Source organism: Delphinapterus leucas, chromosome 12 (assembly GCF_059928025.1).
Source record: "Delphinapterus leucas isolate spDelLeu-1000000601 "Yukka" chromosome 12, BTC_Dleu_Yukka2, whole genome shotgun sequence".
Classification (NCBI taxonomy): Eukaryota; Metazoa; Chordata; class Mammalia; order Artiodactyla; family Monodontidae; genus Delphinapterus; species Delphinapterus leucas.
In genome coordinates this window covers 48842031-48859168 of record NC_143140.1, presented here as the reverse complement: position 1 = coordinate 48859168, position 17138 = coordinate 48842031, and the positions used below count along the sequence as shown (strand labels likewise).

The 17138-nt window shown below is 39.6% G+C and overlaps 1 protein-coding gene and 1 pseudogene across 8 annotated transcripts in view; one reads left to right on the top strand and one right to left on the bottom strand.

Annotated features, from left to right (window-relative positions):
* LOC149747881 (uncharacterized) overlaps window positions 1–6814 on the bottom strand; it is a 61746-nt pseudogene extending 54932 nt beyond the window's left edge. The window contains exon 1 of the transcript XR_016395168.1: window positions 5876–6814. The product of XR_016395168.1 is annotated as an uncharacterized LOC149747881 (transcript). The remainder of the gene's footprint in view (window positions 1–5875) is intronic.
* The window catches only part of REV3L (REV3 like, DNA directed polymerase zeta catalytic subunit), a 187727-nt gene continuing 176302 nt past the window's right edge, over window positions 5714–17138 (top strand). The window contains exons 1-2 of one of the 7 annotated variants that reach the window (XM_089921944.1): window positions 5714–6088; window positions 6329–6835. In XM_089921944.1, coding sequence (XP_089778070.1) covers window positions 6697–6835 — 139 coding nt within the window. In that variant the 5' untranslated portion in view covers window positions 5714–6088; window positions 6329–6696. The other 6 variants (XM_089921939.1, XM_089921940.1, XM_089921941.1 and 3 more) reach the window with 6 other exon arrangements.

The following is a 17138-nucleotide window of genomic DNA, read 5'->3' as shown; positions in this document are numbered from 1 at the left end:
ACTGTTGTGTGTCCATGGCACAGCATATTATGTATCCCTTAGAATAATTTATACGAAAAATTCTAATTTGCATGAGAAATGTTTCTGCTACAATGTAAAGTGAAAAAAACCAGGGGATTATTTCCACTGTGTAATATACTTATAGAAAAATTTTCTAGGAAAAAAGGGGCTAAAATGTTAATCATGACTGCCTTTGGGTGGGATTGAGTGTCCTATATTTTCTTTATGGTTTTCCATAATTTCTTTCCTATGCATTTCAAACCTTTAAGATTGGAAAATTACATTTTATTGAGAAAATAAGGAAATGTAAGTGCTGGTCTGTGACCTACACATCTGACAGTAAATAGTCTTTCCTGGTCCCTGGAGGGATGTAAAATTAGGATCAAAACCCAGGGGAGCTCACTGTCAATAACAAAAATTATTAGTGGACGTTTTCCTGGAATGTGATTTAAGCTGTGAATATGTAAGTGCAGTGGGGACTTTGGGGCCAGGGAAAACCAGCCTGAGATATGCTGCTCTACAGACACACTGCTTCTGAGATTTTGAATCCTGATTATTTAAACTGAGAACTTAATCTAATCTTACTCTATGTGTGTTTGGTTTCTTCCTGCCTAGTCATGATCCATCAGAAATGCCCCAATATCAGTTCTGGACATGTAATTTAAATGAGGGTCCTGGAAAGCTCAATCACCAATTCTAATATTACTCTATTCTGAAAGCTTCTTTTTTGTTTCTCAAACATCATCTTTAATTTATAGGCTCAATGGTCTCTCCCTTAAAACTATTACTGCTAATTTATGGAAGTGGAAGAGTTGAGAGTTGTTTTTTCAAAGTGTTGCTTCTCCCTGTAACTGAGTAGATTAATTGGTTAAAAAGATAAGAACAGAGAGAAATTCAGCTCTCACCACAATGATTAATTTGACTTTCCTTTAGTTTCTTTTAAAAAGAGACATAAAACCCCATTTTTTTAGTCAAAAAATATTTTATCATTCAGGCAATACATATTTATGTGTCTACCTTATACCCAGACAGCTGCTATGAATAAATTGGGGGAAACCTGCATGAAGTCTTTTGAGAGTGAGGAGAGCTGATGGCAATTGCCTCCAGAGTTTGCCATACTTAATTAGGTCTTCCAAATCCCTTCTGGGAGGAAATGAGTTTCTTTACCATCATGGTTTCATAGAGGTCAGACACTGTATGAAGGATTGGGTAAAAATTTACCTTAGAAAAGATCAACTACCATTTATATGCATGTGACACCTAAAACCCACTGATCCCCTTTAAACTTTCATCCCAAATGTTTGTTTCATCACCAAGGTAGGTGGTATTATTTTTCTGACAATGGAAAAAAGGTCACCATAATTCTGCTCTCCCAGGTATGAGAATTTTGAAATCTTTTTAACTCAACTCTGTATTTTGCTCTGCTTGAGAATCCATAGCAAAAATTGCACATGACCTTTCCAGGATCTGCAATGATCATGGTTTCTAGCTGCAGACAGTGGAGTCCACTAAAGGAGTTCAGTAGAGAGAAGTAACTCCTCTTTGGGGGGCACTTAGAAATGTATGAGGGTATTTTTATCACAGTGGCATGTAGTGCCCAGGGGCCAGGGATGTTAAATATCCTGCACAATAAAGAATTGTTTCATCCAAAATATCAGGAGAAGCCCCCTTGAGAAACACTGAGCTCAGGGTCAACTTCATGGCATGCAAACTGTGCAGTCATACAGGGCCCTCTGCTTGCTTTAATGGTCTGCAGTTACCATTCTGAAAATCTTAATACTTTTATGTTTGAATGTCTGTTTTATAAAAGAAGTGGTACAATGGATCATACCTGCAAGCAGAGGAGGCAATCTGTTTGTCTTCTTGCTTACTACCCAGTTTGCATACAGTCTGCATAATGCCTCACAAGCACAGGATGCTGGTGAACCTAAGCATACAGGAGCTCTGGGAGTTACAAAGTGACTACAAGGCAAACATGTTATATCTATGACTGATTTAGTGGAGGCGCTGACAGTTCCAAGAGACGATGCTTTCCATTTCAACCAGAACTTGCTTCAGGTGCAGAAAGAAGGTAATGGCATCCTAAGAAATACAAGTGACCAAAGAATTCTATCGTAGCCTTACTTGTGTGTGTTACTTCCCTGTATGACCATTTACACTGAAAATGATGACATAGAAGGAAGGGGAAAGGCAGGGCAACCCATAGTTCCTTTCCCTTCAGTCCTTCCTTACTCAGGTTGGTAGGATATGTGCATATCAAGAAGGGAAAGAAAAACAGCTGAGTTAGTTTTGTGCTGCATTTACACTGTTCTGGTAAGCAAAAAATACATCCTCGTGGCATGTACAAGCTACGAAATATGAATTGTGTCGTTTTGGTGATTTCATGTACGAGTTAAATGCTCTTATATTTGCATTTATAAATGGCACTGCACAATATAATGAGAAATGGTAAAATTCATTCTAATAATTTAAAATTCTAATTTTTCTTAGAATGACATTAAAAAGCAAATTAAAAAACAGCATGACAGGCTGAGGGAGAGATGACGGAAGAAAGAAAAAGCTTTGTATCTTAGTACATATAATGGCACTTGTTCCCTGCTTTTTGAACAGGGGCCTTACATTTTTCATTTTGCTCTGGGCTCAACAAATTGTGTAGCTGACTGTGACTGAGCTAGTTTAAGCAGAAAGGGATTAAAGGATGGTATTTAGCTCATAGATCTCTGAGAGAACCAGAGAACCAGGCTTGGATAATACATGGCTAGAAACAACATCCAGGAAAAACCAAACCGGGAAGAACACTCATCCCACATCACATCCGCTATTCTAGCAGAAAGCCATCCTAGCACCACTTGCCAGTCAGCACCTATGACTCTCAAAATGGATGCCAGAACTCCTCCCCAGCTACCCAGAAGAACCAGACACCTCCACCACGGTGTTTGCCAGAAAATCCCATCTCCCTGAGTGCAACTGAGGCATCACGTTGCTCATTTTCAGATCAACGTCTTGAATGGGTGCATCTGATTGCTGGAAACTAGGTTACATGTAGTGAAACGCTGAAGCCAACATATAATTATTAGCATCTTCTCCAACTAACTCCCCGTTCAGTGAAGTCCCTTTGGTAGCTTGGGAGTATTCACACCATGAAAATGGGTCAATGCTACAAATCAGGTTCTTTCCCCTCCTCCAGCCATTGTTAATGATTTACTAGCACACCACTCATCCATGCCAGTACTCTAGTATTTTTTAATTTTCTAGCTTCTAAAGTACAGAAAAGCAAGCTAGAAGGGGGGCTGGATAAGTGTTGAATAAGCCATCTTATAATATCTGCGAAAAAATTATGGTATCCATTGCCTTGTTCTAGATTATAAATTGCTAACAGACATTGAACAGTATTGGTACAGAAGGCTGAGCAGGTCTTACTAAAGGCATGACATGATGAGTATAGGTTAATGAACTAGAAGAGATAATAAAATGTCACTTGATATGACTGAAATATATTTCTATGATGCTGGACTATAAACTCTCTAAGGGCAGGAACCATGTCTGTTTTGTTTCTCGCTATATCTCAAATCACCTGGCAAATAGTCACTCAACATTAACAGCAATAACAAAAACAGATGCTTTAAGTTTGTTAAGTATAGAGTTCAATTTCGGCATTTCTCATATTGTATGTAGATAACAGTTCCAAATGATTTTACTGTTTTCAGATGAGTTAAATTTCTGGATGTCAAAGTTTATTATGATACTTTCACATACATTATCTCATTTGATTAAGCCTTACAACATCCCTGAAAAGTTAAAACAGGAATTACTATCCATTTCATAGATGAGAAAAAAAAAAACCCAAAATAGTTATCTTTCCAAACTCATTTACCTAGTAACTGATGGTTTAATTTTTCATTCTCTGACTCAAAATTCCAGAGCTCTTTCTTACCTCAGGAGAATATAATTATAAAACACATTTGATAATGATTAATTAGGGGAGTACTGTCAGGTTTTCAATTTGAACATTAAGTTAAATTTTATTACATGCAATGGACACAATATCTTAATTTCATGCTGCAAATGTTTTTCTTCAAGAGTGAACATTCTTTCCTTGGAGTTCTAGAAGGATTTGAATGATGGTTGCAACTGCCTTTTCTTGAAGTAAATGAGTTGATTCAAGAGGTAGGAGGAAAGAAACCCTTTTCTAGAAATAGCTAATCTGTGAATCTCATACTTTTACCTTTTTCTAGTTAGGAATAATATAATTTAAATATTATGGATGTACTTTACAATATAGTACAGGGATGCTCGATTTTATATTACTTAAGAATCATGAGTGGTGGGTGGTCCAGGCCCCATACCCCAAAAATGTGATTTAGTAAGTGCCAAAATATTAAAGAACACACTAGTGCCATGAAATACTGTGAGAATCACTGGTACTGTGCATCTGATATTCAGCTTGTACAAAATATTTTACCAGAAAATGCATTTAGTATGGTAGTCTTATTTTTAAGTCACTTCTATACCTTTCTAAAACTAAAATCAACTTAGATTTTGCCTCTTAAAATATTAAGTAAGGTCCTGTATATTAGTAGAAATCTTGCCACCTATGTTTACAATCATGCTCTCAGGTTGAAAACTGCAAGCTAATTTGCTGTGGTAATCAGTCTCGAATCCCTCGGAACATAAACTCTTATTAGCATTATATGTTATGGGATTTATAGACAGCTTACCAGTGATCTGTCCCTCTGGGCCTTTTGATTTTCCTACTTTAAGAACCACAATGGTTCCAAACGAGGATCTCTCACACCACTTCAAATACTACTAACCATTAAAATAACACCTGTATAATACACGTGTGAAAGAATGATCTCTAATTTGAGTAGATTGAAAACGACTGTCAAAAGTCCTAATTCTGTGGCATATTTCAAACTTGAAACCACGGTTTCTGCCTTCTACTGCTTCAATCTTTTTGATGGGAAGAAACCCTAATGGATTTTTAAGTGAAACTCTCGTTGCACGGATGAGGAAACTGAGGCCCGAAGAAACCAAATTATTTGTCCAAGGTCACGCCCAATATTAGTGACCAAGTCAGACAAAAACCTAACGGTTCCAATATAATGGCCAAGCCAGCTGCATCTGTTACTACCCTTTTTTTGCTCTCCGTTTCACAACTGCACCCCTATTTCTCCCTCCCCCCGCTTTTGGATAAAGTTGTTTTGTCTAACGGTCCTCCCCCACCTCCTTTTGCTTTTATGCCTTAGGATAGTAAAACCTTACACAAACTGTTAATGAATAACACTGGGAGTCCACATGTGACGTGGTGACTTTCTTGGGCCTTTTTCTTCGGCCGAAAATTTCGCCGAAAGGCTCTTAATCCTACGTTCTGCGGGGAAGGGAGGGGAGGAAGGGGAGGAGGGAGGTCACTGGGAACTGACAAGTCCTTACATGTCCAGGCGCGCGCCCGGGACCCACAGGTCCTAGGAGGAAACCAAGGAAGGACGTACTAGGGCGAGACGTGAGAAAGGGGGCGGGAGAAAGACACCGCGGTGGGAAATCCCTGTGCACTGCATCTGCCAAGCCCTGGCAAACCTAAGCAGAGCTGAGCGTGAATAAAACTCATTAAGCGGCCGGGCGCAGACACTGAAGAACAGCAGCTGAAGAGGGGGCGCGGTGGCTCGCGCCGCATGTGGGGGAACGAACGCCTGGGCGGCTCTTTTATAGGCCGAAGCCCGCGCTCGCGCGCCCCCGCCCCTCGCACCGCCCCTGGGCCACGCGCGAGGCCGCTGCGTTACCTGAGAAGGGCCGGCTGCGTCCGCCGCCCGCCCTCCCGCGAGGCTGCAGCGGCAGGAGGGCTGCGCCTCGCCTCCCCGCGGGCGGGTTTTCTTACCTTGTAAAAAGCCGTTTCCGCGGCTGCCCCCGCCTACTCTGCAGGATGTGAAATGGCGGTCGGCGAGGCGAGCGCGATCACCGCGGCTCCGGCCAATCCCGCCTAGCCACCGAAACGGCCCTGAACACTGGCGCCCCCCTCCCGCCTGGCCCTCCGAGCCCATCCATGACATCGGCGCTCCGCCGCCCCGTCCCTCCGCTGCCCCTCACCCAGGTAGCCGTGCCCACCAGCCGAGTCATCGATTCCCCGCGCCCTGTGCTGGCCGAGCTTTCCGGCAGCCTCAGCTCTCGCTGCGTGCCCGGGGGCGGGGGAGAAAACATCTACTCGGCCCCCGCCTGGATGTCCCGCTGGGGCGCCCTCCCGGTTCCCTCCCTTTCCCGCCGCTTCCCCTCCCCCAACTACTCACAGCCCTCTCTTCGCCGCACACACAACCCCCCTTCTTCCCTCCCCCAGTGGTTGCGTCCGTGACATCATCATCATGGCAACAAGAGCTGCAGCCTGGGACGGAGGAGCCCGTGTGATTCCCGGCGGCGGCGGCAGTGGCGGCAGCAGCAGCACCAGCACCGACGAAAGCGTGAGGGCTTCCTTCCTGTCGCCCCTCGCCGGGTGCTCCTGAGGAGGCGGCGGCAGCAGTGCCCACACCGCCCCGCCCGCCGCCGCTGTTCGCCGTGTCTGAGTGTGAGGGGAGGGGACCGAACCGCGGAGAGGAGGGGGCGCCGCCGCCACCGCGGCTGTGGGGCCGCCGCTGCGGAAGGAGCCGCCGCTGCTGCTGCCGCTGCCAGGTCTCTAGTGAAGAGGAGGTAGTGGCGGCGGCGGCGAACATGTTTTCAGTGAGGATAGTGACTGCCGACTACTACATGGCCAACCCACTGCAGGGGCTGGATATCTGCCAATCCTCCCTCACCCAGGCCCCTGTCAAGAAGGTGCCGGTGGTGCGAGTCTTCGGAGCGACCCCGGCAGGTAAGCGGGCGGGAGCGGCGGACGCCCGGGCAGCCCTCCCCGCCGCGCACTCGCGCGCACGCCGCCGGCCCTCTCCGCAGACCGCTGCCGCGTCTTCCCTCCCCTTGGCCCTCCTCGCCTTTCCTCCCGAGCCTGACGAGAGGCGCAAAAATGGGGGTCTGCGCGGGCGTTGCGCGCCGCCCCCCGCATGCCACCTCAGGCGGGGAGGCGGCGGGCGCCGAGTGTTTACACTGCGTGCGGCGGTCGGGAGCCGGGTCCGCACTCGGGGTCGCGGGCAGGCGGAGCGGGCACCACTCTCGCCCCGGAGGATGGGTCAGGTGGCCGCGCCATGTCCTCCGTGAACGGGTGCGCCGGCCCCGCTCTGAGGTCGGTCGCTGGTGGGACCGCGGACACCCTCTGCGTCTCCCAAGTTCCCCTTGCTGGAAATGGCTTTCAGAGGAGTGGGGAAGTGTCAGCTCTGTTGTCAGTCGCTCCTCGTCGCCTCTTCTCACCAGCGCTCTCCTCTGCCCCTTCTGGAGATGCTGTGGGCTGAAGAATGGTGCCTGGGGCCAGATAATCTTTCTTGTTGAAGTGACCATGTGGTTCTGCTGTGAGTGCAGGTCGTATAACTCCTTAGAGTTTAAAGTAAAGCCTCAGAGTCTGGCGGACAGGGCTGCGTCCCCAGGTGCATTGCTTTCAGGGAAATGTGTATCCACGGAAGTAGGAAATGCGTGTTTATGTTGCCCAACGTACAACATCCCACTTAATAGCGTGAATTTCATAGGAGCCACATCTAAGTCCAGCAACGCAAACATTAAAAAAAAAATGCCCCTGTGCTGGGGTGTAGCATTGCATTTTAAATACACGTACATCTAAGACAAAAACAATTTTGAAGAACCAGTGGGGTGGGGAGACAAGCTACGTTCTCAAAAGCTCTTGGGGATTTATGATAATGTAAGTAGGATAGTGGCCAAATTTACAAGGTTTTTAATTGTTTTGTTTTTCTACATGCTTTGAACTGCCTTTGTGAAGTAATGGAGCTGCCTCCTAGAAAGAGATGCTCTAGCTATGTACTGCCCTTTGGGATTTTAGATAGCGTTTGCCACTTGATGCTCCTTGCCCTAATCACCATTCATCTTATTACTGCAGTCAGTTTTCCTGTGGGCTATCAAGATAATAGCACTTTCCCAAACACAAGCACTCATTCTAAGCAGTTATCTTTTAATGTGAATTCTCTTCGTTAAAAATTTCAGTGTTGTTAGTGAGATTTGATAGAATGCTGCTTTTTAAAACAGTGAAAAAGATTTTGATGATATGGACTTTTTAAGATGGGGCATTTGGGTGCAGTTAACAATTTGTTGAAAGTGTAACACCTGAAACTTTGGAGGCTGGAGAACAGAGGCAATAAAGAGTTCTGAAGGATAGATTTTCTGCCCTTTTAAATATAGTGGTGCTGTCTTTGTTTCTAATTGGAATTTCAGTGTAATATACTGTTGTTTTTTTTTTTCACTTCAGGTGCAGAGAAGGAATAAGATAGGGATGTTGATATAGCTCTGTTCAGCCAGATTTTGAAAATTTAAAGGGACATGCTAATAGGATATACTGTGGCATTGCTGTGTATTACAGTTTGTATGGTTTGGGTTACTTTTCTACACATAGTTTTTTTTTTTCTCTGCACAAGTCATTAAATATGTATCCCTGAGTGATTTGCAAGCTCTGTTTTATAGGAAAGTTTTGTTTGTGGAAAAAAAGTGAATTTCAGAGTGAGCTAGGAGGAATTTTATTATGTGAAAAAATATTCTTTAAAAAATAAAGAGTATGGTGTACTTTTGTGTTTCTCAATATAAAAAAAATAGAAATGTGAACTAGTCTATAAAAAGAAATACGTGTTTCTTCCTCTTGGACATCTTACAATAGATTACCAGCATCTCCCCCTCCCACCCCTTAAAAAAAACTGGATTAAAAAATCACTTTGAAATGTATAATGTAAATCAATATAAAAGTTAGACCTTTTTGTACATACATTGAAAGATATAAAACCTGATACAGAGAAATCCAAACTTCAAGTTGTTAAGGATAATTGAATTGAGTTTGCTATAAATATAGTTCACAAACATAAATTTTTGTTTCCTCAAAAGGTGAAAAATTTTGACATCACTGGCATACATTTAGAGTTTACAGCTTTAAGAATCAAGCCAGCATTTTTAGCATGTCAGAAACTCCCAGTAAAATTAATATTAATTGAACATAAATAAAAACTGTACAATTATCTGCTTCTGAATTCTCTCCCCATAGAAAAGTAGTCCAGTCCACCTAGTAAAATAAATTTTGAAAATAATTAATATAAAAAAGTCAATTTGGCTTAGTAAAAGTCTGAATGCTAGAATTTTTAATGAAGACAGATTTGTTTGAAAGCACAAACTATATATATCTACTAGTTAGTAAAATTAATGAAAAATTGTAACACATGATAAATCTATGTTAGAGTGTCATAAACTTAAGTCTTTCATACATAGGAAATTTTGGAAGTCCTCAATTCTTTACCTTGGTTTGGAGAAAATATGTTTTTAAACTGAGTTTGCTTTTCAAATGAAGTTGTGAAAAATAACAGCAGAAGAAATTTTCTCCCAAATAAAATGACCATTTCAGATTTATATTATAAATTTTGAACTGATTAGTTTATTACATTTTTACTAGTTCAGTTTTCCTATTATTGCATGAAAAGTATTTTTCTGCTTTAGAAAACAGTCCAGTTGACTTCTGATTGTCCTGTGTTTTGAGGGCATATTTGAGTAATTTAAGAAATAAATTGTCTTAGGTTTAAGAGCTCTCATATCTTAAGTTGGTGAAATTTGAAAAGGTATTTTAAAAAGTGGTACATTCAAATTTGAATGATAAATCCTAACTGATTTAATCCTTTGGTGGTTGAGGATATTGGTTCCTGAGAGAATCAATTAAATTTTCTATATATAAGTGATGGAATTATTTTTAAAAAACCAAAAACCTCTTCTGCTTTTCTTTCACTCATTTAAAAATGTCTTGAATATTGTTTTGACATACAATGTATTTAGCAATATAACAATTTTTTGGTAACTTGTTTTAGTGGTGGGAAGCAAGGTTATAAATAACTAAAGTACAGGACAGCGTTTTTTCACTTAGATTTGAATATGGGTATGAGTGCTCTGGGAATTCACTTCAAATAAAATCCTAAGGCTTTATTGTAAGGACCTGACTCAGGTGGATCTGGGAAGCTGCCCAGTTACCACATACTAACTCTTGCTTATTAGTTGCCTGATGTAACTCATTTCATGTTGAGCTTAGACAGCTTTCTCAGTTTTCTCAACATCAATTTAAACAGAATTATCCTTTCAAAAAGCTTCCCTGCTGAGATGCAGAGTAGGAGTAAATAGAAGAGTGTGAGTGAGATGTTCACATAGCAAGTAATTAAACAAAGTAGGACAAACAGACTATAGAGGGAGCTGCTTGACTTTAAGATTACTGTAAGGAACTCTGCCATCTCCCCCCCTCTAAGTCTTCCTCCAGCTAGTGAAAATTTTAGTAGATTGTTCTAGATACTATGAAATCAGGTTATTCAACATAAGAAATTGATAATTCTGAAATGCTGTATAAAGTTATGTAGTTGCATAATCTCACTTTTTGGGTATCTTGGTGGATTATTAAATAAATTTGAGATGAGTACAATTTTGAAAGCTAAAGCATTTATCAACAACTCAGATTACGAATAATTTCTCTAAAAAAAGTCTTGTTCATAGGCTTTTTTTTTAAACCATTTAAAAATATTTTAACATCACATAATGCCTATTTGATATAAATATTAGAAAGATTTTTCAGGAGCACTACTGAGATTTAGTGATTTACCACAAACAAAATTAGTCAGTTTATTTAGTAGGTATTTGAAGCTTGAGTTGCAAATTTTATTAGTTTTCTGTATTGTGTTTGACTTAAAATAACCATCAGTTAATCAGAAGCTTATTAAGCAGGAGTCCTCTTAAATCTGTGGACACAGTGGAATGTTGTAGTACGTGATTCAGTTTATTCAGTGAACACTTAATGAGAACCTAATGCATATATATTGAGCTATGTTTTAAGTGCCGTCGTTATGAACAACTTTTACCCTCCAGAAGCTCACAGTGTAGGAGGGATGATAGACATGTAAACATAAGTCAAACATAGTTTAATTGGAATATAAAAGAAATGTGTGTAAGACAAAGTGAGGACTCAAAGGAGGACATGTTCATTGACCACCTAGCAGGCAAAAAGGGGAGTCAGGGAAGGCTTCATGAAGGAAGTATGGATTAAGTCATTTTAAAGCAATTTCAAAAGAATATTAAAATTCTGATAGAGGAACAGATACAAGGTAATTCACAAATGTAGAGAAAACTGCTCTTGGCTGGGCAGCTTGGCAATGCATATCAGAATCCTTGAAATGTTGTTTTTTGACCCAGTAATTCCAGTTTTAGGGATTTTAATCTATGAATGTAAATCTTTTGGCAAAATCTGATTATCTTTTGAATCCATCTACTTCTTTCATTATCCATCACCACCCTAGTCTAAACTACTAGCATTTTTGGATGCATTTACAATAAACAGCCTCCTAATCTTGGCCTACCCCAATCTATTCTGTTCCCTTCTAATCTGTTTTCTACCCTGTAATCAGGGATCTTTTCAAAATGCAAACCTGATTATATCACCATACTACTTGGTATGCTTCAGTAGCTTTCCATTGCATTTAGGATAAGGACAAAGCTACATGTCTTATGTGGTGGCATCTACATGTCTTACAAGGTCTTGCACAGTCTGGTCCCTACCTCTCTATCCAGTCATGGCTTGAGCCATGTCCTTCTTGCCTTGCTCTTTATGTTCCAGCCATATTGACCTTATTTCAGTCCCTTATTCTTGCCATGCTCCTCCCTCAATGAGGCCTTTGTACCTGCTGTTCCCTCTGCCTAGAACGTTTTTCCTTTTCCTTCACCTAAACTCCGATTTGTCATTCCTCAGGGAAGCCTTCCATAGACTCTCAAAGTTCCATAAACTCTCCTTCATAGCACTTGCTATAGTTGTAATTTTTATATACATTGGAGATTGTTTTTCCCAGTAATCTCCATAAATGCTGGTAATGTGTTCATTTTTGCTCACCATTATACAGACAGTGCTGACCACAGTGCTTGAAACTCAAGCATTTGTTGCAAGAATTAATCAATAGATGATAGGCATAACAGGGAACAGCCCCAAATGTTCAACAACTGAGAAATGGTTACATAAATTGGGCATATTCATTTAGTAGAATTTATGTCATTAAAGTCATGTTTTCATGATTATAATATAATATATAATAATATGGGAAAATGCTATCAGTATATTATATGAAAAAAATCAGTTTGCAAAATAGTCATTTATGCAGAAAAAATGCACCAGAATATAAAGGTTGGTTATCACTGGGAGGTGTATTTTGTATTTTTCAGATTTTCTTCAGAGAACATGTATTGATTTTATAATTTGGAAAAAGAAACTATACAAAATTAAGGAAAAGCTGTCAGAAATATGGGAAAAAGACTTGAGGTTGATACTGGGCTCCCAAATAAGTATCAACTAAAATGCATGATTGCATGATGATAGTGTTAAACTTGATTATATAAATTCAGTTTAGGAACTGCAAAATGATTCTTATATTAAAGAAAACCAGTAATTTCTAGTTTTATCATACTCATTTATATGTAAACTGATTTTAATTTTAAAATGTTTTGCAGAGTAGGATGGCTTTGGCACATGACAGCAATGAAACAGAGCAGAGACTCTAATATATGTAAGAACTTAGTGTATGATAATGGATGCTACCTTTCCTGTCAGTAGTGGAAAGAATTCTTTTTTTTTTTTTTTTTTTTTTTTTTGCGGTACGCGGGCCTCTCACTGTTGTGGCCTCTCCCGCTGCGGAGCACAGGCTCCGGACGCGCAGGCTCAGCGGCCATGGCTCACGGGCCCAGCCGCTCCGCGGCATGTGGGATCTTCCCGGACCGGGGCATGAACCCGTGTCCCCTGCACCGGCAGGTGGACTCTCAACCACTGCGCCACCAGGGAAGTCCCGGAAAGAATTCTTTAATAAAGTGTTGGCTTCCAGATAAGTGAGAAGATTTAAATGTGAAAACAAACAAAAAACGTAGGATAATTATTTTAATTTAATCTAGGAATGGTGAAGGCCTTTCAAAGTATGAAACAGAACTGAAGCCAGATTGCTGAATTTTACACCATAAAAATAAAATTCTGTATAATGACAAAAATCATAAAGTTAAAAGAAGAGTAGACTAGTAAAAATTATTTGTACACTTTTCACAAAGGACTAATTTCCGCTTAATATACAAAGAGCTCCTAGAAAACAATCCAGTAGAAAAAGTGAGCAAAGAGAATTCATATGAAAAGATGTGCAATTTTATTATAATGAAGATGTAAATTAAAGCTACAGCATACCATTTATCACCTATCTAATTAGGAAAGATTGATTACATAGTATAACTTGGGGAGGGTGAGAGGAAGGGGAAATGGGCATTCTCATATATTGCTGGTGGGAGTATAAAATGTTCATTTTCTATGGAAAGCAATTTGTAAATCATTTTCAGAATTTAAAAATGCACGTATATTTTAGTGGTGGTTTTTTTTTTTTTTTTTGGCCGTGTCGCGCAGCTTGTGGGAACTTACCCTACTAAGGATTGAACCCGGGCCCCTGGCAGTGAAAGCCCAGAGTCCTAACCACTGGATCGCCAGGGAATTCCCTTTTTTTTTTTAAGTTCTTTTTTACTTTTTCATGTATATTTTGATCTAGCAACTTCATTCAAGGATTTTATCCTCTAAAAGATATTATATATGTGTCAAATGAGCATATAAGAATATTTGTGGCAGCATTGTTTGTCATTGCAAAAGGTTGGAAACAACCTAAACATAAACCAGTAGGGGAGTAGTTAAGTATTATTATGGCATAACTATTCAATGGAATACTAGGCAGTCCTTAAAATAATGAGGCAACACTATGTGTACTGCTGTGGTGCCACGTCTGATATATTAAGAGGAAAAAAAGCAAGATGCAAGACTCCATGTGTGGTATGCTGCCATTTGTGTGGCTTAAAAAATATATATGTATGTATAAAATATATAAATATAAATAAATATATGTAAATAAAAATATAAATATATATTTATAAGTATATATATTGTACACATATATCTGGAAGGATACATGAGAGTTTTGTAACAGTGGTTGCCTCCAGTGAGGGTAACTGGTGGCCTAGAGGACAAAGGTGGGAGTCTAATTTTTTTATAGTTTACTGTTTGGTAACTTTGGGATGTTTTTTGCCATGTGCATGGGATACCTGTTCAGAGTTAATTTTTTTAGGTTATGTTGTGCTTGCAAGAATTGGTAAGGAAGAACAAAAATAAAAGGGCATAGTAGTCCTAAATAGTTGTCAAATGATTACTGCAGCACTGTTTAATTTTAGGTTTTAATTTTACTGTTTAATTTGAGGTCTTCTAATTCAGAGCTTCCAGTTGATGTTATGTGGCTCTGGGCGCTAGTGGAGTGGGGTCTGAAGGTAGGGTGTGGGGTTCCTGTAAGCAGAGAGCATGATGAGCATAACTAGCAGGTATTGCTTTGTTTGATACTTTAAGTACATTAAAGAAGGTGCTTTACTACTTGGAATCTACTTCAGCCAGCCAGAGTATGCAGCCGCCTCTTGTCAAGAAAGGATCGTGGAGCTGTCATTGGAGTTTGTATTCTGGGTGCTGAGGAGAGTGTCATCCAGTGCAAGGTGCAGCCACTGATGATGAGAGGACTGGGTAGCAGGGATGTTGCACTGGGGGGCCTAGCTCTACGCCTGAATTTTGCCTGTATTGGATTCTCTTAGCTGTTTGATGTGCCATTTAGCTTGTTGCAAGGTGACTGCCTAATAGTGCATGTATGTTCTGAAAAAATAAATCATCGTTATTTTGAAATATTGCTCCTGATTTGAAAAAGGTTGGATTTGAAATTCATTCATATTGTTACAAATTTTATTTAAATTAAAAAATTTCTTCCATAATTATATAAAGAAAATATGATGAATTTTTTTCATCAAGCACCATGTCGATGCCTCCAAATGCCCTCTTGTTGGCCAGTGTGCTGAACAAATATTATTTACAGTGTGAAAGGGGTTGGAAAACACTGTTCTGGTGAAATTCTCTCATTTTATTTAAAGAAAACTGATATCTAGATAGATAAGCTCAGGGATTTCTTCACTTTACAGTTGGTTGGTATGGGGCTGGGTCTGAAAACTGGGGATCTTGACTCGGCCCTTACTGCCTCACACTGGCTCCCCAGACCTGAGGGAAAATTGGAAAGGCATTGGTTATAATTAAAAGACGAACATACAGACGTTTAGAGGAAAAAAAATGCACGTACACAGTTTAGAAATCTTTGAGGGCCTGCTGTGTCCGATAGTGCTTAGACTCTTCCTGTAGACTAGGTTATATAGTAGGATTTGTTTTGTGATGACTGTAGCTATCTCCTTTTAAAGAATAATATAAAGGTTAGACTATAACAAGAGGAATTTAGGACAGATATAAACAAAAATTGATACTAGAATTGTATGTATATAGTTTTCCAAAGAAAAGGGGAATGAATCAGGAGACCTTTCAAGTTCCTCTGGTGCTGTAATTAAACTTTTTCTGGTCTTGCTTTTGATTGGATTAGAATTTGTTCAATTAAGTAGGTTGGGGTTAAATAGGCTTCAAAGAATGTTGCCATTAGCCTTAGATATTTCAGAGAAATACTTAGAAACTTATTAAGATATGGGATATGGGATGGTATATGTCACTTTGGTACCTGGCTGCCATTTTAACACCACAGTGATGCTAAATAAGAGAGGAAATAAATAATGGGAGTTAAGGTACACTAAACTTTGGGTAAAATTGTGTTAACTTATAGTTTCCAGATAAGATACAGATAAGGCAGGAGTAGGTGTCTTAGGCAATTTAAAGAAAAACACTTCACTGTCTAGACATAAAGTAGATGCATTTTGAGACCAAAACAAATTATAAGTAAAACCCTCTTAGTGACAGCTATGTAACCTTTTGGTGTGTGGTTGGGTGGCGTTTTTTTGTTTTTTTGTTTATTTTTTTGCCATTTCTTCTAAGTTTTCCAGATGATCTTCTGTGTTTCTTCCAGTTCTCGGTAGATTTTTAAGTATTTCATTTTTTTAAGTGAAAAATATTTTGTTGCTTAATTAGTATTGGCAAACTGGACTGTTTTCTGCAGCAGAAATTGAATATATGCCTAGCAAAGTGAATTTGGAGGAAAAAGGGCAGTAATTGTCTTCTGAAAACTTAGGGTTTTTTTGGTCCAATTCTGTTTTCTTTTTAGATGATAGCTGTGGGAAGTACTAAGATTTTGAGGTCAATTTCCTTGGGGACAGTTATTTAATTTTCTTTGGGTTAAGAGAGCATTTACTATATATATGATTCAAAGAATAAAAGAAAGCATGTTACCTCAAAAATGCTTGTGTAGTATATAACAGTTTAACAAGAGTTTTCTATTTTTCTTCTATTTATTACAACTACCAAGGAAGTATAACAAGGATTAAAAGAAATATCTTATTTTGCATATATATTTATACTTCAAAGTAATTTATACATTAAATTAGGTTTTGTTTGAGATGGTGAAATGAAAGAGTTTGTAAGTAAGAATACATGTTGATATGTGAAAAAATGTGAAGTTAAAACATGTTGGCATACTCCTAGTTTCTCAGAACAAGAAAATGACTAATCTAAATTTCATTTCAGAATAAAAACCAAGACAAGCCACATAAAAGCAACCTAAAAATTAAACTGTCATCATATTATTTGTTTTAAAACTATGGAATAATATATCTGAGGAAGATTTCTCTCAAAATTGTTTTTCTCAATTTCAAGTAAGTAATTTATTTTGGTTAATATATTGGGGATGAGGGGAGGTGGGGGTGAACCTTGGCATTGAAGTTGATAAATCTACTCATCCTTAAAGTAACAACTCAAATATTAACCACTTTAAAGCCTTCTGTGACTCCTTTGCCCATTCCCAAAAGATTACCTCTTTGGTCTTCCACAGTCCTAGCCTCTTTTCACGTGGCTGATAAAGGACTGACTACACTGAGCGTTGTGTTTGTCTGTAGGAATAGTCATATGGCACTACCCTCGTGTGCCTCCTGCCCCTCACCCCTACCCCAGGATCCTCCACACTGCCTTCTGCTGCTAAGAAACCCTGGATAAGTTATTTTATTTCTGTGAGCCTTAATTTCCTCCTCTG